Source organism: Schistocerca americana, chromosome X (genome assembly GCF_021461395.2).
Source record: "Schistocerca americana isolate TAMUIC-IGC-003095 chromosome X, iqSchAmer2.1, whole genome shotgun sequence".
Lineage (NCBI taxonomy): Eukaryota > Metazoa > Arthropoda > Insecta > Orthoptera > Acrididae > Schistocerca > Schistocerca americana.
In genome coordinates, this window is record NC_060130.1 from 895312411 (window position 1) to 895336082 (window position 23672).

Consider the following 23672-nt stretch of genomic DNA (forward strand, 5'->3'; position numbering starts at 1 on the left):
GTTACATCTAAATATGCCAAATTCCTGCATTCAGTCTCTAATTAGAGACTATTTGTTTATGTTGGAGTTCTGTGATATGGTGCAGATTATTGATAATTAATTAACGTTTACCTGAAAATCATGTGTAAAGTTCATTATCTGTAAAATCCTTGTACAGCTGTACTGTTATTAAAACTTGTCCAAAACACTTTGTTAATGTAGTTATTGAATTTACTCGTTTAAACAACACAGTGTTCAACAAAAACCTCATAACATAAACTTTTGTAGGTATAGCCCTTGCCGGGCATTCAAGCATGTGATGACAGAAGTTAATGACCTCGCAGGACAGCACGAAGTAATTGCGGAAAACCTCCAAGCGAATGTTATAAGGGAACTTAATATCCTAGTGAAAGATATAAAGGAAGAACGGAAAAAGGTATGTATGCAGCTTCAAATAATTTAAGAGAACTCGAAACTGTTGATGCAAGTTTCCATCGTTGTTCTTGTAATGTAAGAACTGTCGCATCAGTATGTTACTCACAGTCTATTGTTTAATTTCTACTTTACAGCATCTACAGGATGGTGCACGTATGGTGCAGAATTTAAATACACAAATTTTAAGCCTCGATCGTGCAAAGAAGAATTATGAGAAGGCTTTCAAGGAAGCAGAGCGTGCATTAGAAAATTTTCAGCGTGCAGATGCAGACTACAATTTATCCAGAGCAGAGGTTGAGAAGCAGCGAATGAATATGGCAATCAAATCACAGCAGTGTGAAGAGACAAAGAACGAGTATGCAAATCAGCTGCAAAAAACTAATGAACTGCAGGTAACATACATATTTCTATGTCTTGTCAAATTATATGCAGTCAACAACCCAGTACAAGCGATACCTCCACTTGGACAGCTGCCACCCTTTTCATATGAGGTAGTCCCTCTTACACACCCTGCCAGCATGTAAATACAGTCCGTCTCTAGATATGCTTAATTCTTTGCGGACAAGAACTACTTTTCTAACCTTGTCCAGAATTAGTTTTGATATTTTCTAATAATCAAAGTCCACGTGTTGACCAGCCACAAAAGAGTGCTGCCATATCACAGTATATCATATAGAACTAGAAGAATGAAATCATGTTCTCTGCCAGGATGTCAACTAGATCCATTTGTGCTCTGAAACGTTAGTATCCTCCCAGAGAAGCCTCTGTGTACATCAAAATAGCTTCACTAGCTTTAGTCATATGCAGGTTTCTTTGTTCATGACATGATGAATGCTGAATGTGTTGAGTGTGTCTGACTGCGGTAGTAAACATGTTATAACAAGTTTCTTGCTCACTTACCTACATGCAGCAAGCAATAGTAAATTTTACTTCATTTCAGTTATTTTCAATGTGAAGTGCTTGTGTGCAGTGCCTTATGATGGAAAGGAAAGGCAAATTTAGAAACATACAGAAAGATACTGAGCTAAGAATTCAAGGAAAGGCATATGTAACACACAAAGGGACAGCTCAGATAGAACCACCACAACATAATATCGATTGAAATTGTTAGAATTTAATTGCGTATTGTGCAGCATAATGAAATAAAACAAAATATCATGTAATTTTGGGGTTCAAACTACATACTCTTCCCATCCTAACAAGTATTTGTTGGCTTTCATTGACCAACAAATTAAATGCTGAACGAAGGGAGGACCTATTAGCCATGCTCAATTTTCTTGAAATGATATAATTTTATTTCTCATTGTGTCAATGATGTCAATACTGTATTCTTTGTTACCTTGGAAGTGAAACATGGCTCTTATATCTTTACCTAAATTTTCATATATACTTTTTTTTATTTTTTTTTTTTTATCTGAACTTTTAACCACTTTTCCAACAACACTACTTCTGTCAGAAGTTATAAATGCTATGAAGCTATCATTCCTTTGAATAAAATAATTTGTAATGTGAATCTGTTGTGGTTTTTTTCTGTTTTTGTACAACTAGACATTTCAGCATTTACTGTTTCCAATATTTCTCATTTCAAGTCCACAATTCTTCTCACTTCCCCCAAAGTGTTACACTGCTGCTCAACTCGTACAGTATCCTTGACCTTCACTATGTCCTTCCTTCTCTCAGCCCCTGTCACATGGGTCATATTTCTGTGGAAGACCCAAGTCCAAGACCTGTCTCATACATCTGCACATAACCACCATTTCAGTCAAACCACTGCCACTCATTACTTCATCAAAAGAAGAGTCAAATGTGTAAGTAGCCACAAGATATATCAGGTTTGCTGTATGAGTTTTTTTAACTACCACTTGTCCAGTTCCTCCCTGTCCCAACTCTACATACCCATCTGTTTCCCTGTCACTCATCCCATCTAAAATTTATCCTCACAGTGCCTGCCTTCCTTGAAAAAGAAAACACCTCTCCAATCTTAGTTGGTTTCCTGGTTTGTGATTAGTGCTATGTCCCCCTATACATGTTATATTTGATCCTAGGTCATCAGTTTTTAAATAAATTGGTGTGTGTTAGGGATCACTGGGGTATCATTTAAGGGGTCTCTCCACAATTCCATGGGAGTTGCTAATATTATAGAGGCATTCAGGGTTAGTATCACAGAGACATTCAGGGCCATGATGAAGCTCATAGGCACACAGTATGCTTTTTTCCCCCCTCTAATCATGTCTGTAGATTACCCAGTTCCATGCATGGGGGTAATAGATAATCATTTGATATCAGAAATATATGGTAGATATAATGTGTGTTAATACTAATAGAGAGTAGTATGGGTTTCATGTGACCTAGCTGACAGCCTTGGGTAACCTTGGCTAAACAGTGACTAGTTCTGGCCATTTCAGTGCTTTGGTCCTTACTGTACTGATTCTTGGGAAGCACCACCTACGTCTGGATCCCCATAGACATCTGGCTTGCAGCAAAAGGCAGGTTGTTCAGTTCTCAGTACTGCCTGAGATGAAGAAATCTCCCCTGAAAATTAATGTCATAGGAAAAGATTTTGTTTTTTTCATTATGTACCTCTAACCCAACTCCATTTGCTTTTTGAAATAGCTTTCTTGTCAGTATTTTCACGTCACCTACACTTTAAGAGATTAATGCTACATCATCTGCAGTGGGCGGTACATTCATTTTTATTCCTATACTAATTTCCTCTTCTGCTTCACTTGTTGCATCCAGTACTTCTTGTAGTATTACATTGAACAAGAGTGGTAATATTCCAGTTCCTTGCCCGACTCCTGTTTTTTTTTTTTTTGTCAGAAGTCGTGGATATTCTCACTCATTTTCACCATCCCTTTTGACTCTTCCAGTTTAATATTTACAATATTTGTAAACTACTTTGGTATTCAAAACATTGTTATTTCTCCCACAAATTTTATCTGTTTATGCTATTGTAGGCTTTCTTAAAATCAACAAACAATACTGCCATTGTTTTCTTGCAGTCCCAATATTTTGGTATGACTTCTTTCAATACAAATATCAGATCAGTGGAAAGGGAAATATAGAATTGATAGTTCTACACAATGGCAGCAAACAAAAAGGATGTGGTTACTGACTGTTGCTTCAATTCTGCTTAAATTCAGTGGCATTGCAAGAAGCTATTCCCTGTACAGTTTTAAAATTAAGATTTATTTTTGCATTCTTTCACTTGCTTGCCATAGTTTGGCTTCACTTTGTTTTATGATTCTAAGGAGTTGCTTGTCATGTCTCTTTTTTTTATTGTTATTATTTTATTTTTTTTATTTACAGAATTCAGTATTTATCATATGAACATTTTGAGGTGTTTCTTTGTTAATTTCTAATTTGTTTCCCAATTTATTCTTGCATATAATCTCTCATTTCATTTTATGTTTCAGAATCAACATTACCATATCCTTATGCCAGATGTATTCCGACAGTTGCAAGAGCTGGATGAGAAACGCATTAAGAACATCAAAAGTTTCATGATACAGTCTGTAGACATAGAAAAAAATGTTTTTCCTATCATCATCAAATGTTTGGATGGGATTGTGAATGCTGCAGAACAAATCAATGAGAAAGAAGTAAGTATGACAGCATTGTTATTACTCTGTTGATACTGTAGAATTCGACAGATGTCGTCAGTTGACCAGCTGTGAAATTAATTGTTTCTGCATTATACAAATGACTGCAAATCACACAGAAGCTGGACTACTACTCTATTATTTTGCAGGCATTAACTTAGGCAGTCAAAATGTCTGGGCTTGACTCTGAATGTATAGATCATTTGACTTATGGTAGTACTCTTTGTACAATTTGGTTTACTATAATTTTAATATACTCTCCCCACAAAAATACAGTCAGTCATTGACAAATAGGTCTTTTAGTGACGTATTAGTAGCTCAATTTGTACAAGGATTCTGTAAGCTTTCAGTAGTGATTTAATGAAGCAACCGTATGATCACTTGAAGTGATCTGAGTCAACAGTTGAAAACCTGAATCGTGATCTCTCTGTGAGGATTTAAATCCTATTCTTCCTGAATTAGAATAAAAAAGATCAATTAAATGCACTTGATAACAAAATGTGAAGTTCATTCTTCTTTTGTTGTTGCATTTGACCATTCTTTGGTGTTGTCTCGTTCATGACTGACATCACTGAAACATTAGTTTCCCCTTGTGTTGTAAACTGAGTATATTCGACATGTCGGCAGCAATTGTTGTTGGCCTGAAATTCTATTTGAACACCACAGTTTTTTTATTAGCTGTGGTCTGTTTTTATAACTAGGAATTACACATTAAGTATTCCACACAGTGATGAGAAGCCAATTTTACAAATAACAACATACACTCCTGGAAACTGAAATAAGAACACCGTGAATTCATTGTCCCAGGAAGGGGAAACTTTATTGACACATTCCTGGGGTCAGATACATCACATGATCACACTGACAGAACCACAGGCACATAGACACAGGCAACAGAGCATGCACAATATCGGCACTAGTACAGTGTATATCCACCTTTCGCAGCAATGCAGGCTGCTATTCTCCCATGGAGACAATCGTAGAGATGCTGGATGTAGTCCTGTGGAACGGCTTGCCATGCCATTTCCACCTGGCACCTCAGTTGGACCAGCGTTCGTGCTGGACGTGCAGACCGCGTGAGACGACGGTTCATCCAGTCCCAAACATGCTTAATGGGGGACAGATCCGGAGATCTTGCTGGCCAGGGTAGTTGACTTACACCTTCTAGAGCATGTTGGGTGGCACGGGATACATGCGGACGTGCATTGTCCTGTTGGAACAGCAAGTTCCCTTGCCGGTCTAGGAATGGTAGAATGATGGGTTCGATGACAGTTTGGATGTACCGTGCACTATTCAGTGTCCCCTCGATGATCACCAGTCGTGTACGGTCAGTGTAGGAGATCGCTCCCCACACCATGATGCCGGGTGTTGGCCCTGTGTGCCTCGGTCGTATGCAGTCCTGATTGTGGCGCTCACCTGCACGGCGCCAAACACGCATACGACCATCATTGGCACCAAGGCAGAAGCGACTCTCATCGCTGAAGACGACACGTCTCCATTCGTCCCTCCATTCAAGCCTGTCGCGACACCACTGGAGGCGGGCTGCACGATGTTGGGGCGTGAGCGGAAGACGGCCTAACGGTGTGCGGGACCGTAGCCCAGCTTCATGGAGACGGTTGCGAATGGTCCTCGCCGATACCCCAGGAGCAACAGTGTCCCTAATTTGCTGGGAAGTGGCGGTGCGGTCCCCTACGGCACTGCGTAGGATCCTACGGTCTTGGCGTGCATCCGTGCGTCGCTGCGGTCCGGTCCCAGGTCGACGGGCACGTGCACCTTCCGCCGACCACTGGCGACAACATCGATGTACTGTGGAGACCTCACGCCCCACGTGTTGAGCAATTCGGCGGTACGTCCACCCGGCCTCCCGCATGCCCACTATACGCCCTCGCTCAAAGTCTGTCAACTGCACATACGGTTCACGTCCACGCTGTCGCGGCATGCTACCAGTGTTAAAGACTGCGATGGAGCTCCGTATGCCACGGCAAACTGGCTGACACTGACGGCGGCGGTGCACAAATGCTGCGCAGCTAGCGCCATTCGACGGCCAACACCGCGGTTCCTGGTGTGTCCGCTGTGCCGTGCGTGTGATCATTGCTTGTACAGCCCTCTCGCAGTGTCCGGAGCAAGTATGGTGGGTCTGACACACCGGTGTCAATGTGTTCTTTTTTCCATTTCCAGGAGTGTATATTGACTGTCACAAAACACAGATGGCTAGCACATAAATGTTCAAACAAACTAGGCAAGTATATTGCATGTGCAAAGAGAGCTGTTCGTAACAGACAACAGATGTTATACAGTTGCTAAATAGTTCACCCCCCTCCCCCCCCCCCCCCCCCCACACACACACACACACACACACACACACACACACACACACACACTACCACCCCACCACCACACTCCCTTCCCTTCTCCACAACTTTACAACTCTGTCCATACTGCTAGGTTATAGGAAAAAAAGCCTTTAATAATCTTAAATACCCGTTAAAAGATGATAGACAAACCAAGATTATTCCACTTTCAGTAATCCCATATTAAAATACGCTCTGCCTGACTGTACACTATTAACTAACATACTGAAAATCCTATTGTCCTTATTTATAGAGCTATATTTACTGTCCATGTGTTTCAATTGATAATGCTCCCATGTATATGGCAGGTATATCATCTTTAAGAAGATTCTTCAACCACAAATCATCTGTTGTAATGGCTGCCAAAGCAAAATATTTTACTTTTGTTGATGTTAGTGAAACATATGCCTGCATCCTAGTAATGTAGCAGTTAGTATTTCCAAAATTCTGGAATATGTATTCTGTTTTAGATCTGTCTTCTTTGCTTCCCCAGTTTGAGCCAACATAGTGGAGAAGAGCATTTGAATGTTGTCTTTTATAACACAGACCAGCATCAGTTATTCCTTTAATTTATCAAAGAATTCCTTTCAGATCTTTTCAATATTCTTAAAGGAAGTCATTTTCCTGTGTAGGCGGTTGTTTTATTGTGAAATAAACTTTATTTAATTATTTAAAAATTAGGTTATGTTGCCCCAAGGGCATCATCAAGCTACATCACAATAAAAATTTTCTTCTTACAGAATGTTGTAATATACACAGCAGTGTGGGTAAAAAGCAGTATATGATGGTGTATGTAATAAGAGTTTCACACAACCATAGTATGTATGGTCACAACTATCACAGATGTGAAATACATACATAAAACAGAAAAACTACAGTCCTTATATGAGTTTTATCACCATACCAGCAAACATAACGCATTCAAATATGTTGGCACTACTATTAAAGTGGAAACACATGTAGCATGGCCACCATCTTAAAATAAAATAGGGTTGTTCTGCTAAATTAGTTGCCGTGTATCGTGTGTTTGCTATTTGCTAAATAATGAAATAAAGATATTATTTCAAAATGGAAGAACAAATTCCAGAGGAAAATGGTTTTCTTGAATAAATTTACAGTGACTGTGAACCCATACATTTGGTATTTTTGTCTTCATTTTTAAAAAAGAAAACAATCTCATCGTTAAAACTGTCAATGAGGCTGACTTCCATTCGTGTCTTGCAGCCTTCACTCTCTAACAGTGAAAAGTTTAAGTTGGAATATGAACAATTTCATGAAACGAGAAATTGCCACTCACCATAGTGACAACATGGTGAGTTGCAGACAGGCACAATGCGCACACATGACCACCATCTCTGGCCAATCCGGGCAGAATTGTGGTGGCTGGAAATAGTGGTCATGTGAGCGTGAGGTGTGCTTTCTTTTGTGAATGTGTATGTGTGTTTTCCTTTCTGAGGAAGGCTTTGGCTGAAAGCTCAATTGTGTAACAATCTTTTTTTTGGTCCATTATAATTATCCGGACTGTTATGCCGTGGTCGGTTGATGAATTTTGTCTCAATTCCCAACGTTTCGTCTCAGACTGCGGGAGACATCTTCAAGGGGGTCTGTAGGTCGATGGTAGGTCCAACACACCCACTTGGACCTTCCATCGACCTACAGACCCCCTTGAAGATGTCTCCCGCAGTCTGAGACGAAACGTTGGGAACTGAGACAAAATTCATCAACCGACCACGACATAACAGCCCGGATAATTATAATGGACACGATATTTCCGGCCGTGAAAGTCTAAATTTTAGAATCTTTTCATTGTGCCTGCCTGCAACTCAGCATGTCATCTTTATGATCAGTAACAATCTAGACTTTACCATCTTCCATATTTAATCGTCTAAATAAGGGCAGGATGTAAAAATGTTGACTAAGGAGCTGTTTCCCATTGTTTGTCTGTATATTAATTACCAGGAAGAATTTTGATTCAACAATATGTCATTCAAAATTTTTCTTTCAATTTATTCTTCATACCTATGAGTTGGTTTTTATCATTCCTCTCAAGTAGAATATCAGCAACACGTTGTAGTAGATAAATATTAGTCATCAAAGCTTCCATCATGGAGAACTCTGTCAATTACACATTTGACAATTTTATGGAGGAAACTTGTCATAAACAATCTGAAGTCCCAAGCTCTTGGTTCCTGCTTCAGTCCAAACAAAGTGGTATTAAGTTTGCATACAAGATCTTTCTTTAAAATTACATTTTGAGAAAGTGTCATATAAATTTCTTCAGTTATCTGTATAGATGTGCATTCCGTGTATGGCCATAAGGAGGTCATGTTCATTCATAACTGTAAGAAAGACCCTCAGTGTATTAAGTCGAGCAGTGGAGTGTAAATCTCCTCACAAGTCGTACACTTTAAATTGTGCATAATATTTTGTAAGTAAACATGTATTATACATTTCAATATTTCCACATGAATTACATTGGAACACCCATTTGCTATCAATGGTTATTTTTATTTGCAAGAACTGGTATGTGGATCCATATTCCAATGGATTAAAGAGAATATTACTTTACACTGTTGTACTGCTTTCATCCATCCTTCTTCATGTCAATTCTCCCATCTTCAAAATGATTCTACATTCAGTATAAAACTGCATAGTTGTCCACATATTTAGGTCATCTTATTGTTCTTTTACATAATTGTAGCAGTTCTATTTTCTTCATTTTTTTGAAATTAGGTACTGGAGGTTGTATTTGTAAGTTTTTTTTCCCACCCCATTCCTTTGGGATTAGTTTCACTCTTATGTCCCTAAAGGGCTACTTCTTTCTGTATTGTCTTGTGTATTCAAACAGATTTCTTAGATAACAATTTGTCACTTTTCCCACCTTTCAATAGAAATTTATCTTCTTCAGAATTGCCATTTATTACAAAAGAAGCTTCCTGTTATTCAGGACAACATAGCCTAGAAGCATTTGGGCATTGCTTGTTATTAATTCCTTAAGAGTATGCAACTATGCAGTGCACCAAAGCACACAGCTCTTTTTCCATATTTGATTTCAGTTTATGCCCTAGCATTACTAGAATTTCTCCATTCGAAGCTGAAGTAGGTTGTTGTTGTTGTTGTTGTTGTTGTTGTTGTCTTCAGTCTGAATACTGGTTTGATGCAGCTCCCCATGCTGGCCTACCTTGTGTAAGAGCCTTCATCTTTGAGTAACTACCGAGACCTACATCCATCTGAATCTACTTACTGTATTTATATCTAGGTCTGCCTCTACAATTTTTGCCCTTCACATTTCCCTCAAATACCAAATTGACAATTCCTTGATGCCTTATAATTTGTCCTATCAATCAATACCTCCTTGTTGTCAAGTTGTGCCATAAATTTCTTCTCTCCCCAGTTTGATTTAGTACCTCCTCATTAGTTACGTGATCCACTCATATAATCTTTAGCATTCTTGTACAGCACCACATTTCAAAAGTGTCTATTCTCTTCTTGTGTGAAATGCGTATTGTACATGTTTCACTTTTGTACAAGCCTACACTTAAATTTATATTACATGTTAACAAATCTCTCTTTTTCAGAAATGCTTTCCTTGCTGCAGCCAGTCTGCATTTTACATCTTCTCTACTTCAACCATCTTCAGTTATTTTGGTGCTCAAATAGCAAAACTCATTTTCCACTTGTCTCATTTTGTGATCTAATTCCCTCATCACCCCATTTAACCAGACTACATTCCATTACCTTTGTTTTACTGCTGTTGATGTTCATCTTTTAATGTTGTAAGACAATATCTGTTTGATCAACTGGTCTTCTGTTTCCTTTTCTGTCTCTGCAAGAATTAAAATTCCATCGGCAAACCTCAAGGTCTTTATTTATTCTCCCTAAACTTCAGCCCCCTTTCTAAATTTATTCTTGGTTCCCTTTACTACTTGTTCAGTGTACAGATTGAATAACTTCGGGAATATGCTACAATCCTGTCTCACTCCCTTTCCAATTACTGCTACCCATTTATGTTCTTTGACTTATAACTGCTGTGTGGTTTCTGTACAAGCTGTAAATAGTCTTTTACTCCCTATATTTTATCCCTAACACCTTCAGAATTTCAAAGAGTATAATATCCCAGTCCACATTGTCAAAACATTTCTCTAAATCTACAAATGGTATAACTGGATATAACTGTAGGATTGCCTTTCGTCAACCTTTCTTCTAAGATAGAGTATGGGGTCAGTATTGCCTTGTGTGTTCCTACATTTATCTGGAACCCAATTTAATCTTTCATGATGTCATTATCCAGTAAAGAATTGTTGTTAATATTTTGCAAACATGGATTGTTAAACTGATAGTTCAATAATATTCACACCTGTCAGCACCTACTTTTTATGGAATTGGAATTTTTTTTCAGTATGAGGGCATTTTGCTTGTCTCTTACGCACCAGGTGGAATAGTTTAGTCATGGCTGGCTCTCCGAAGGATCTCAATAACTTTGAGGGAATGTCTACTACCCAGAGGTCTTGTTTCAACTTGGATCTTTCAGTGCTCCATCAAAGTCTTCTCCCAGTAGCATAGCTTCCATCCCTTATTCATCTATTTCCTGTTGTCTTTCTATCATATTGCCTTCAATTTCATTTCCCTTGTAGAGCTGCTCTGTACAAAGTCCGCCAGAAAAATGTATACTCGCTTTAAGGAACAAAAAGTATTACTTATGTGTTTATTTTACATTTAATAATTGATCACACGTGTTGTACAACACTCAGTTTTGCACATGGTTACTTTAAATGTTCAAAATGTTCACAGTTGGTGGCTATACTCATAACAGAACGACGAGTGGTCATCACAACTATGTCAGTCAGTGTTACATTGGAGATCGCTGCACGTCACTGTAATCTCCTGGTGAAGTTCCTCCATTGTGCATGGCTTATGTAGATAGATGTTAGATTTCACAGTTCCCCACAAGTAAAAGTCCATATGTGTTAGATCTGGTGACCGTGGAGGGAACTCAATGGGCCCTCTTTGTCAAATCTAATGCCCCGGAAAATTGTCATGCAGGAAAGCTCATACAGCTAGGTGGTAGTATGGTGGCACCCTGTCCTGTTGGTAGGAGACCTCTTCATCAGCTCCATAAAGCACACGTATACCCGGCAAAATTGATGTGCGTAACATTTCCAGGTACACTTCTCCAGTGAAGAAAAAGGGTCCTACTAACCCTTTAGATGATAGTCCACACCACACTTGAACCTCTGGTAGATTGACCACTTTATCCACATAAACATGTGGATTTTCCAGTGCCCAGTGTGCACTGTTATGCCGATTCACGGTTCCATTAAGTTTAAATTGTGCCTCGCCACTCCACACTACCTTCATCACAAATTGTTTGTCATCAGTTACCATTTACTGATACCACTCACAATATTGCATTCGGCGATCAGGATTGTCATCATTAATCACATACACTAATCATAGAATGTATACTTTCCACTTTGCAGCTTTCAGAATTCTTTGTACGCTTGTTCTGCTAACCCCCACTTCATGTGCACATTGAGTAGCAGACTTCTGTGGAGAATTAACAAATGTTTCAACTCGAGAGCCGATGAAGCAGGACTTGTAGCTGTGCGCTGTCTTCCTGATCTTCCTTTGTGAATATCACAAATCATTCCATGCAATTCAAACTTGTCAGTGATGCGTTTAATTGTTAGGCAGGTTGGCTGTTCTGTTTCAAACTCCCACCTCCACTGACATTCCAATTCAACTGCAATATCAAACTTGAAAAACCACTGCACAATACATTTTCGTTGCTCGAATGTCAAGCATGCCCCAGCCGTGTTGTTTTCTCAATACTGAGATGTAAGTACTAACATCTATTGAGCCAAAGACCATAATACAACATACTCGTAACTCAAATCGAACAACAATATCAGTATCTAGATAGAGCCTGACAAAGAGTTACAGTTTTCTGTCAGACTCTGTATATACCTTCCACCTTTCAGCTTTCCCATCTTTGCTTAGTACTGGTTTTCCATCTGAGCTCCTGATATTTCTACAGCTGCTTCCCGTTGCACTAAAAGTCTCTTTAATCTTCCTGTAGGTGCCGTCAAATTTTCCTCCAGTCACACAAGCTTCTGCAGCCTTACATTTATCCTGTAGCCATTCCTGCTTAGCCATTTTGCACTTTATGCCAATTCTTTTTTAGTCATCTGTATTCCCTTTCACCTGCTTCATTTGCTGCATTTTTTAATATTTTTTCTTTACATCAGTTCAGTTCAGTGTCTTCTGTGAAAACCAAGGAATTCTGCTGGGTTTAGTAGTCTTACATATTTGCTTGTCTGCTGCCTTCATTATTTCATCTTTCAGAGCTAATCATTTGTCTTCTATTCTATTGCTTTGCCTTGTTTTAGTCCAGTGTTGTCTTATGCTCTGAAACTCTCAATAATCTTGGGTTCTTTCAACTTGTCCATGTCCCATGCCTCAGTTTCGTACCTTGTCACAAAATCTTCAGTTTCAACTTACAGTTCATAACCAATAAAATATGGACGGAGTCCACATTCACCCCAGAAATGTCTTGCAGTTGAAAATCTGGTTTCAAAATCTCTATCCTAGTAACATTACGTAATTAATTTGAAACTTTACAGTATCTCAAAGTATCTTACATGTATACAGCCTTCTGTCGTGATTCTTAAACCAGGTGTTAGCATTGGTTAAATTATGCTTCATGCAAAATCTGCCAGATGGCTTCCTCTTTCATTTCTTTCCCTCAGTCAGTGTTATCGTACTATTTTTCCATTTCTTCCTTTTCCTACTATTAAATTCAAGTCTCCCAATGTGCCATTAAATTTTTGTCTGCTTTAACTATCTGAATAATTTCCTTCACATCGTTATTCATGCTTTCAACCTTTTCATTATCTGCTGAATTAGCTGGTACTGAATTGTACTACTTGTAGTACTGTGTTCAGTGTTGACCTTGCGTCTAATGTGGTTATGATAATGTGTTCACTTTGCTGTTCTTAGTAGCTTACATTCCAATTTTCTTATTCATTATTAAGCCTACTCCTCCATTATCTGTATTTGATTTTGTGTTGATAACCCTGTACTGAATTGATCAGAAGCTGTGTTCTTCCTATCGCCACACTTCACTAATTACCACTTTATCTAATTTTAACTTATCCATGTTCTATTTTAAATTCTCTAACATGTTTACCCAATTAAGGGATCTAACAGGCACACTCCACATTGTAGAATGTCAGTTTTGTTACTCCTGATTACGACGACCTTGTATTTCCTGCCCAGAGATCCAAATGGGGGACATTTCACCTCCAGAATATTTTACCGAGAGGATACCATCATCATTTAATCATACAGAAGAGCAACATTCTCTCGGGAAAAATCATGGCTGTGATTGCCCCTTTCTTCAGCCATTTGCAGCATCAGCACAGCAAGGCCATGTAGGCTAATGTTACAAGGCAAGGCCTTGTCACTCAGTCATCCCTGCAGCTGCTGAAAAGGCTGATGCCCCTCTTCAGGAACCACCTATTTGTCTGCCCTCTCTACAGATACCCCTGTGTTGTGGTTGCTACTATGATACAGCTACCTGTATCATTGAGGCACTCAAGCCATCCCATGCCACCTCAACAAGGTCCATGGTTCATAGGGGGGAAAGTAGGGTGTAAGTAATTGTAACACAACTGTCATGACAACTTCTGACTGGAACTGCTTTTTCTTGTATTGTTTACATAATTTAACTGTAAATATTTTCACAGACAATGTTACATTTAAATCTGGTGATTTTCATATTAGAATGAGCAGTAACCATGTCATAGATTACTTTAAAATAATGAAAGCATTTTGTCTCTGAAGAGTATAAGTTGCTGTTAAGTGAGTTTAATCATCAGCGCAAATCACTACATATATCCATAAAAAGACACCAGTGTTACAGGGCAAGCACATCATTGTGTGTCAGTTAAGGTGGCCGTTTACAAGAAACAAAACACCGAGAGTTAGTTAATTGTGTTTCTTCTCCTTCTAAGTTTCTCAAACATCTATTTATAAGTTTTGAAAACTTAATATTGTACAGCCCATACACACATTTTGCAAGTTTAAATTTCCAATGTATGTAAGCCTCAGGTATTTATCACTGCCTGAAATACAAGGAATCAACATAGCACTGATTCATTTCAGCATGGGAGTATACAATTCTGAGTCTCTTTTTTTTAATTTCATCCACTTCTTGAATAGAATCTTTTAAATTATGGGCGACACACAAGCAGTTACTCCTGTGAAAACTAAGCGATGCAGGATGGTGTACAGTCCTCTAGAGTTCACTTCCTACTTTTGCTGAAAACATGGTTTGTAGGTGGCTAACTTTGATGTCACCTGAGGCACATGGTATGCCGGCATTTGACTGATGTGGACAGATTGATGGCTTGGTACAAAGTGTCTCCTCCTCACTACATCTCTGGCCGTACTTATATATGGACGCAATGTCAGCTGAATGGAACATCTGCTATCATTTGCTCTAGGCACAGAGAGCAGCATCTAAATGACCCCTTTCTCTGTCATTTAACAGTTTACAGTCTTCTTAATTTTTTATTTGAATGAAATTAAGTTGGCTTTAGTTACAAAGTTTTAGGACGACTGCATTTAAACTTTGCTAGTTAGACTTTTTAGCCTGGAATATGACCTCTGAACTTCCTCTTTAAGTAAGAATTCGTACAATGATTGTTATTTACAACAAAGTCTCGAAACTTGGTACAGCTGTATTATTTAATGAATATAATAAAGTGCTGCAGTTAGAACTTCCTATTAACAAATACAAATGATACTTAATCTATTACGAATAGTGACATTTTAGTTCCAAATTTAGTTTTCAGTAAATTACTTGCACACTAATAGAGGTAGCTTATTGGTATTGCATGTTTAGTGGTTTTACGTCAAACTGAGGCTACAATACGAATTTTCATCTTTCTGGGTCTAATATTAAGCACCTTCAATTTTTCATGAAAACACCAATTTTGACCAAAATATTGCTCCGATCAAGTTGAGACTTGTAACTTTTGATTGTGACTTACATTTGCACAGTCTGAACAATTTTAGCTCTCTAGCTTTTTTATTTAGTGCCTTTTTTTTCTTAAAATAATACATTTAGCAAAACGTATTCATGAGACCATTCTGAGATTTCAAAATGTTAAGATTAATATATTGAAGCATACACTGGCAAAGTTTGGAAAAGTTATTTTAATTTTTAATTTCATTCTTCGATTATGATGCAGTCTTTTGCCTGTTATGCACAGGCACGTTATGACGACGTGGTGCTAGTAGTAGTGACCTGGGGCAAGTCCCAGCGCACTCTCTCACCTCTGTGTCTCTCACAATGATACAGCGCTTCTTTCACCACACTGTCTGAAGTTGTAGGACTGGACCAAGTGATGCTTTTAAATGTATTTTCCAGCTCCTCAAAATAAATTTTGTCAACTGTTCCCCATCAGGAAACGTAAAGAATCCTGTAAGCTACACAACAGAATAAAAATAGGCAGAGAGAAGCATGGTACACTCCCAAGCTGGGAAAACATAAAGTGTGTTGTTTTGCCGCTAAATGACCAAGGTAAAACAGCAACAGATACCGGGGTCAAAGATACGTTTCATTGCTATTATCTGAAAGCTAAAAGAATCTACAGGAAGGAAGTAAAGGTTGCCAAGGAGGCATATAATGTTAGGTTTATTTGTGAAGTTCCCAACCCGTGCAAAGTGGCCTGGGAACTGGTTAACGAACGCAAATAAAGACCCCCTGCCCATGTAAATCCTTGCAGCTCTGATGATTTTAACAAATATTTTGTTGACGTTGTTGGGAATAATGTAGCTGAAGTACAAGATTTAGAAATTGCGTTTACAAGCAATATAAGCATTAGCAATAGTAGCACCTTGACCACAGAAGACAACCACCTCATCCTGGATAACGAACATGAATTTAGAAGAGGCGAATCTGTATTTACTGCAATGCTTGATGTAACAACAAAAATAATTAGAAGTATTTGGAAAAAAAGAAGAACTGCATGACTTCTTTGTAATCTAGGCAAGACACAGGTGGCAGTGTGTTTGTATCCAAGGAACATCATCTCACGAAATGGAAATGCAATGTACTACAGGGCTCCGTACTTGACCCTCTGCCCTTTTTAATATTTGACAATGGCTTTAGTTGTGATGGTCATCTCTTTGCAGATGATACAGCATTAATGACTCATGGTAGAAATTCAGCTTAGTCACTGAAGGCTGCTGAAATTTTATCTGAAGTAGCCAAAAAGTGGTTCAAAGCAAACAAAATGAAATTAAATGATGATAAAACTCAGAAAATACTACAAAGCCTTGATGACTGTGGATGCATAGCAGATGTTGATAGTGTCGGACTCCTGGAAATCACAAATGAAAATAAGCTGATGTGGACTGAATACACTGCTCATGTGTGGTCTAAACTCTCAAGAGTAATTCATCTGCTCAGGAAGCTCAGATGTGTGATAACAGATCAGTACTTAATCACAATATCTTATGCACTGCCCCACAGCAAGCCTGATGATGATCAACAAATTACCACTGGATGTTCGAACATTAACAATAAGGGTGTTCAGAGCCAGACTGATGCGTGTGCTCAAGCAACAATTTCTATGTTCTGTAAATCAATTTTTATCTACAAGTGGAGTTGTGGACTGATCAACACCACACGTGAAACCACAAACTGGAAACATTTAAGAACTGTAAATTGTTTTTTGTAACCATTGTTCATAACTTTGTTTTATAATGCTTATTGTCTGCTATGCTAGCTTTAGTTGTGGTTTTAATATATAGTCACTAAGATGTGACTCAATCTGCCCAGCCATGGGCAGTGAACAATGTTGACTTAGTAACAGTAAACTGCTCAGGATGTATACAGCTACATATTTTAATATAATATGGTTGTCACTGTTTCCAGTGATAGATTGCCAATCATGTAATCAAACTATAATGGGACTTTGCATCTGTTTATCTTAAATACATTGAATATGCTAGTTGAGGCTCAACTGCTAATTTTTGTTCTAGGCCTTGATCTTCTGCAGATTGTCCTGTATTTCATAACAGTAATTTGGTGTCACAGCTTCCCTTCATGCAACAGTATCATCTGCAGACTGCCCCATGAAGACTATGGTCACCCAACAGCTCATTTTTATAAATACACACATAAAAAAAGTTCATCACCTCTGTTTCGAGAGCTCTGGAACCAGTACAGAAAATTGGAATAGAGATCAACATAAACATCATTACCGCTCTTTTTATTGCTCATGAAAACCACACATTGCATGTTGTACCACAATACAGCGAGACCTTCAGAGGTGGTGGTCCAGATTTCTGTACACACCGGTACCTCTAATACCCGGTAGCATGTCCTCTTTCATTGATGCATGCCTTTATTCATCATGGCATGCTATCCACAAGTTCATCAAGGAATTGTTGGTCCAGATTGTCCCACTCCTCAACGTCGATTCGGTGTTGATCCCTCAGAGTGGTTGGTGGGTAACGTCGTCCATAAACAGCCCGTTTCAATCCATCCCAGGTATGTTAGATAGGGTTCATGTCAGGAGAACATGCTGGCCACTCTAGTCGAGTGATGTCATTATCCTGAAGGAAGTCATTCACAAGATGTACATGATAGGGGTGCGAATCGTCGTCAATTAAGACTAATGCCTCGCTAATATACTGCTGATACGGTTGCACTATTGGTCGGAGGATGGTATTCACATATCGTACAGCCGTTACGGCGCTTCCATGACCACCAGCAGCGTACGTCGGCCCCACATAATGTGCCACCCCAAAACAGCAGGGAACCTTCACCCTGCTGCACTCGCTGGACAGTGTGTCTAAGGTGTTCAGCCTGACCAGGTTGCCTCCAAACACATCTTGGACGATTGTCTGGTTGAAGGCATATCCGACACTCATTGGTGGAGAGAACGTGATGCCAATCCCAAGCGATCCATTCGGCATGTTGTTGGGCCCATCTATAAGGAGCTGCATGGTGTCGTGGTTTCAAAGATGGACCTCATCATGGACGTTGGGAGTGAAGTTGTGCATCCTTCAGCCTATTGTCCACAGTTTGAGTTGTAACACGACGTCCTGTGGGTGCACCAAAAGCATTATTCAACATGGTGGTGTTGCTATTAGGGTTCCTCCAAGCCATAATTCGTAGGTAACGGTCATCCACTGCATTAGTAGCCCTTGGGCGGTCTGAGCGAGGCATTTCATCAAGAGTTCTTCTCTCTCTGTATCTCCTCCATGTCCGAACAACATCGCTTTGGTACACTCCGAGATGCCTGGACACTTCCCTTGTTGAGAGCCCTTACTGGCACAAAGTAACAATGCGGATGCGATCAAAGTGTGGTGTTGACTGTCTAGGCACGGTTGAACTACAGACAACACGAGCCGCGTACCTCCTTCCTTGTGGAATGACTGGAACTGATTGGCTGTCGGACCCCCTCCATCTAATTGGCACTGCTCATGCATGGTTGTTTACATCTTTGGGTGGGTTTAGTGATACCTCTGAACAGTCAAAGGGACTGTGTCTGTGATACAATATCCACTGTCAACGTCTATCTTCCCGAGTTCTGGGAACTGGGGTTTATATTTCATAAACTTGCATTTCGTTCCCTAAACATTACAGAAGTTGAGTAACATGGGGCATCACTGCAGGTCTTATTATCTAATGCATCTAGGATCTTGTGTACAAGTAAGGAAAGGTGTGTTACCTGAGATTGCTGTGTGAGGAACCTATGTTGATTTCTGCTGAAATTCTTTGTATCCATAATCCAAGCAAAAGCATATTCCAAAATTCTCCAACAGATTGATGCTAGTCATATGTTCCTGTAGTTAAGGACATTTATCTGATGGCCTTTCTTGAAAATAGAAATAATTTTAACTTTTTTCCGATCTTTTGAAATGCTTTGTTGTAGCAATGATGTAGGTACTGTATTATAAATTGTTGCTTAAAAAAAGCTAGGTCTTCGCCAAACACACGCTCTACTGTTCATGTTATATGATTCTTGTGTACCAGTGTGTATTTAGGTGCGAAGGAAAAGTTGAATAATTGTTAAATTTTACCAATATTGATGTAATGCACTTTCTGTCACTGAATAAGGTAATATGTGTGTTTCAGGACACACAACTTGTGATAGAAAGGTATAAATCGGGGTTTCAACCCCCAGAAGACATACCTTTTGAAGACCTGAGTGCAATTAAAAGTGGTGAAATGCCACCACCAATAAACCCTGTACCTATTACCACTCTTAGGCCTGAAGCTATGACAGTGAAAGGAACTATGTCATCTGGGAAACTTAAGAAAAGAGTGGGATTGTTTGGGATCTTCAGTTCCACTAAGGTATGATTAATTACTCTGTAATATTGTCTACAACTGCACTTAGTTGTAAATTTTGTTAAGTAGCTGAAAGGTGTACTGGTTTCATCCAATGAAAACGTTGTATTTTTTTTCTACATTTCTTGAGCTGCATGCTTTAGATTTTAACATTTATTGTAAAATCAAGTGCATTAATAGTAGATAGGTGCTGGAATGTGTCAAAGGTTTTGGTTATAAGCATGAATACATTCATGTTTATTTTTAATTTTTTTTAATACATGAAGTTTACATAATCCATTGTGATTTTGTATTTATGTGGATGAATATGTGGCTCACTGAATTATAATCATTTTGAAAAGCAATACTGATCTTGCCAAACTTGAGAAATTGTATAATTTTTTACATGGAGGGCAGCAACAGTGCAAAAAGTAATCATTAATTGTTGTTTTCTAGTTAGGTTTTCAAATAATTAGTCCACTCTTATATGATGGATGAAAGTTTATCAGCTTTGGTCTTTGCTCATCATTTAGCTGGCAGTTCTGTAGTTTGACTAAATGTCTACATTACACTGTAGCTGGAGACCACAACAGATGAATTCACAAGTATGCATTAGATTCCTGACCTGCCTGTGTGGTTTGGCAAATACAGGTGATTTCTCGTGAACTATTAAATGTTCCTGATGACAGTAGTATAGTGATAATGAAGTTAAAACTTGACCACAATGCTTGTTTTTTTCTGACATACAGCTTCTATTGTTAATCCAATGTAAGAAGCGTCAATAGAGAAAACTGTAAATAGTATTTCTGTGAAAGTTCTAGTATTCTATTTTTGAAGAGAAACTGAAACTTTATTGCTAACATAAATACAATTGCAAAAATTACCAACTTAAAGACATAATTATAAGATGAAATGACAGAAGTCAAATTATCTGAGATAAAACTTGTGTGATATTAAAATATAATCTTTTCATGAAGTTGTGAATGCTAAAGGAAAAAATAATTACAGTAATCAGCTGTTGGTTTAAAATTTTCTGTTAAGAACATTGCAATATTGTTGTATCTGACATACATTTTAGCAAATGATTGGTATTTTATGCACATTTAAAGTGTTATTGCAGAGCATAAATAAATAAATACATACAATAATTATTCAAATATATTCAGGGGCATAACCACAAAGGTATGACTCAAAAGTAGGAGATAAAGCTTGACAGTTGAGAAATTTCCACATTAAACTTGTTTAGTATGCTGTAAATAGCTTGAAGGCAGTTACTTAATGTAACTTGTTAACCTAACTTCTACTATGTCTGATTACAGTCCACTTTCACTGCCACACCTCAAAAATGAACCCAAAAATTCTAATTGTTCTGTCAGCCACAGGGGTAACAACAAAACTGACTCTAAACAGGCCACACACTATTGTGTCAGTGATATCCCAAATATGTAATTTCATACTTCGTCAGGTTAAAGTACAGTAGAGCCCCAGTTATCTGGATGAGTTGGGAGCGGATCCGATCCGTATAAGCAAATATATGGATAATTGGATAAATCATGAAAACAGGTCATTCATTGTTTTTTTTTTATTTAAAAAAAAAACCAGCAAAATCTTTGCATATGTACTATGTAATATTAATGTATTACTACAGAACAATATTATTTAGATTTTGTACTATGTTGTACTTCATAGTGTGTCAGTTCTTGAACATGCTGATTGAGGCAGTTGTTTTGCTGTCTTCGGCAATTTTCGTGCAGCCAAGTCTCGCATCCACTTGATGGTTAGGAGCTGCATGTGGTCATGCTCAAGTTGTTGCTCCATTCATTTTAGTACAGTGCCAAGATACGCAAACATTCATTAGCTGATGGTCCTGCATCTGGTTCAGTGACAGTGTCATCCTCCTGGCCATCAGTTTCTTTTCTCACACCTGGAATGATTTTGTTGGCACTGAGAACATGGAATCCAGTATCAAAAGAATTAATAGGAAGCCACTTGCCTATATCCTCTGTGGTTTCCTGTAGAGTAAGCACAGTGCAGCATGGTAACATGGTCTTTACTAACCTTATAGCTAGGAGTTCTAGTTTATTTTTCGGAAGATAAAGTTGTTTCAGGCAAAGCCTTCCAAATGAGGCGTGTTTCGTCTGTGTTGTATAAAAATTCAGGGTCATAAGATTCTGCTTCAACTTGGAACTTTTCAATAATTTTCTGCTGATAGTTTTTCACCACTTAAATCCAACCCATGAATATTGTGCCTTGTCTTCAAAGTCTGTACCCAGCCATTGCTCGTTTTAAATGAAGACAAACTGTTGATTTTCTTGGCTAAAAGTTTCGGTGTTTTGCTAATAATTGACTCTGAAAGAGGGTTTCCCTGTGCTTGCTGGAGCAAAAACTACTTGATTGCGGCATCATCAAGCTCTTTGTTGTTTTCATCGCTTTTCTTGACAAACTCCCATCTTCATTCTCGAGGACAGAAACAAATTTTAAAATTAAAGACCTGTTTTTTTATGTCCAAAATTGTTGATGTTCCAATGCTGAACACCTCATCTAACTGTTTAGCGCTCATGTGTTTATCTAATTGTTCAAATATTTTTATTTTGTCTGCCAATGATAAGACAGCTGCCACACAATAGATTAAAAGACAAACATAAAACAAAACAAAAGACACAGAAGATGGATTGTATAGTGATGTATCAGCACAGTTACGATCACAACACAGACACGTGTAGGCCGCACTGAATGATGGGCATCACAAACGCAACAACGTGCGTGTATGTTAATTGTTCACTGGAAGATTTTGTCTTTGATACATTTGCTGTGGATTGATTTTAGAACAATAAAGAAACATACAGTATACTATTATATACTCTAATAACTATTGAACAAAACCTACAGTTTTAGTCATACAGTATCAGTTTCCTTTTCCTCAAAGTGATGTGGATAATTGGTGTTCAGGATAGTTGGAGTTCTACTGTACTGTTAATGATCTGTCCAATTTGTCACATATTGATGATGTATATTGTCACACATGCCTTTGTTTTCCCATTTAACATGTCATGATCTCTTGTAATCTTTGAAAACACACACAAATATGTGTGCTCTTAGAATTCTACTACTAATTGTTTGTAATTAGTTATAAATTTGTTTTTTATTGAACTTGTAAAGAATGTTACAACTTCGCTAGATTTCCATAGAAACCATTCTTTAGCTCCCATACCGTACAGGAAGAACCACAGTTGCCAACAAATGTTGCACACAAAATACTCAGTAGGGGAGAAAAAGAAAATTCTTGGAATGTGTAAGGGTTTAGTTCCTCTTGTGTTTGCTTACACATCAATATTAACTGTTGTAAATAGTTTTTAAGCATTCAAACCATTCAGTGCTTGTCCCTAGTGACATCTGTTTTATAATGTTGCTTATCAAATGTTACATTGTAGTTTTGTGTGTATAACTTGTATGATATTGCATTATACTTTGCACTCACTGCCACTTCTGCCACTGATACTCTGCTCACAATATCTCTTTCGTATGCGCTACTAGGGGTATTTGTAAAATTGAATGGTATTACCTTATTTAATTTGCCTTTCTTTCAGAATAATTACCTCTATTATTTGATCTTTATATACTTGGAAAGCACTCATAAAACCATTTTTGCAAATTTCTTCTGCAAGCTTGGTAATTTAATCATCGTTATCCCCACTCCCCCCTGCTATTTAGCAATAGAAAACTCCTTTCCATAAAGTTGAATGCTCCCTTGTGAATGCGTAGTGAAATTGTGACCGTACAGGGGGATGCTCACATATTTGGGCTGCTGGAGCTAAATACGCAGTACACATTTTTGACAGATTTTCTAAAGAACTGATGATGGGGTGTTTTGGTGAACTGTTGTGTTCAACTCCTCTGCAGCTTATAGATAGCATTATTCTGAATAAAGGTTCAGAGGAAATCTTTCCCAAG

General features: G+C 38.3%; 1 protein-coding gene across 5 annotated transcripts in view; it reads left to right on the plus strand.

The window, feature by feature from the left end:
• Positions 1 to 23672, plus strand: part of LOC124556796 (formin-binding protein 1-like) — a 358048-nt gene that overhangs the window by 279725 nt on the left and 54651 nt on the right. For all 5 annotated transcript variants that reach the window (XM_047130811.1, XM_047130808.1, XM_047130809.1 and 2 more), the window contains exons 4-7: positions 268 to 415; positions 549 to 806; positions 3831 to 4016; positions 19527 to 19748. In XM_047130811.1, the coding sequence (XP_046986767.1) occupies positions 268 to 415; positions 549 to 806; positions 3831 to 4016; positions 19527 to 19748 (814 nt within the window). The remainder of the gene's footprint in view (positions 1 to 267; positions 416 to 548; positions 807 to 3830; positions 4017 to 19526; positions 19749 to 23672) is intronic.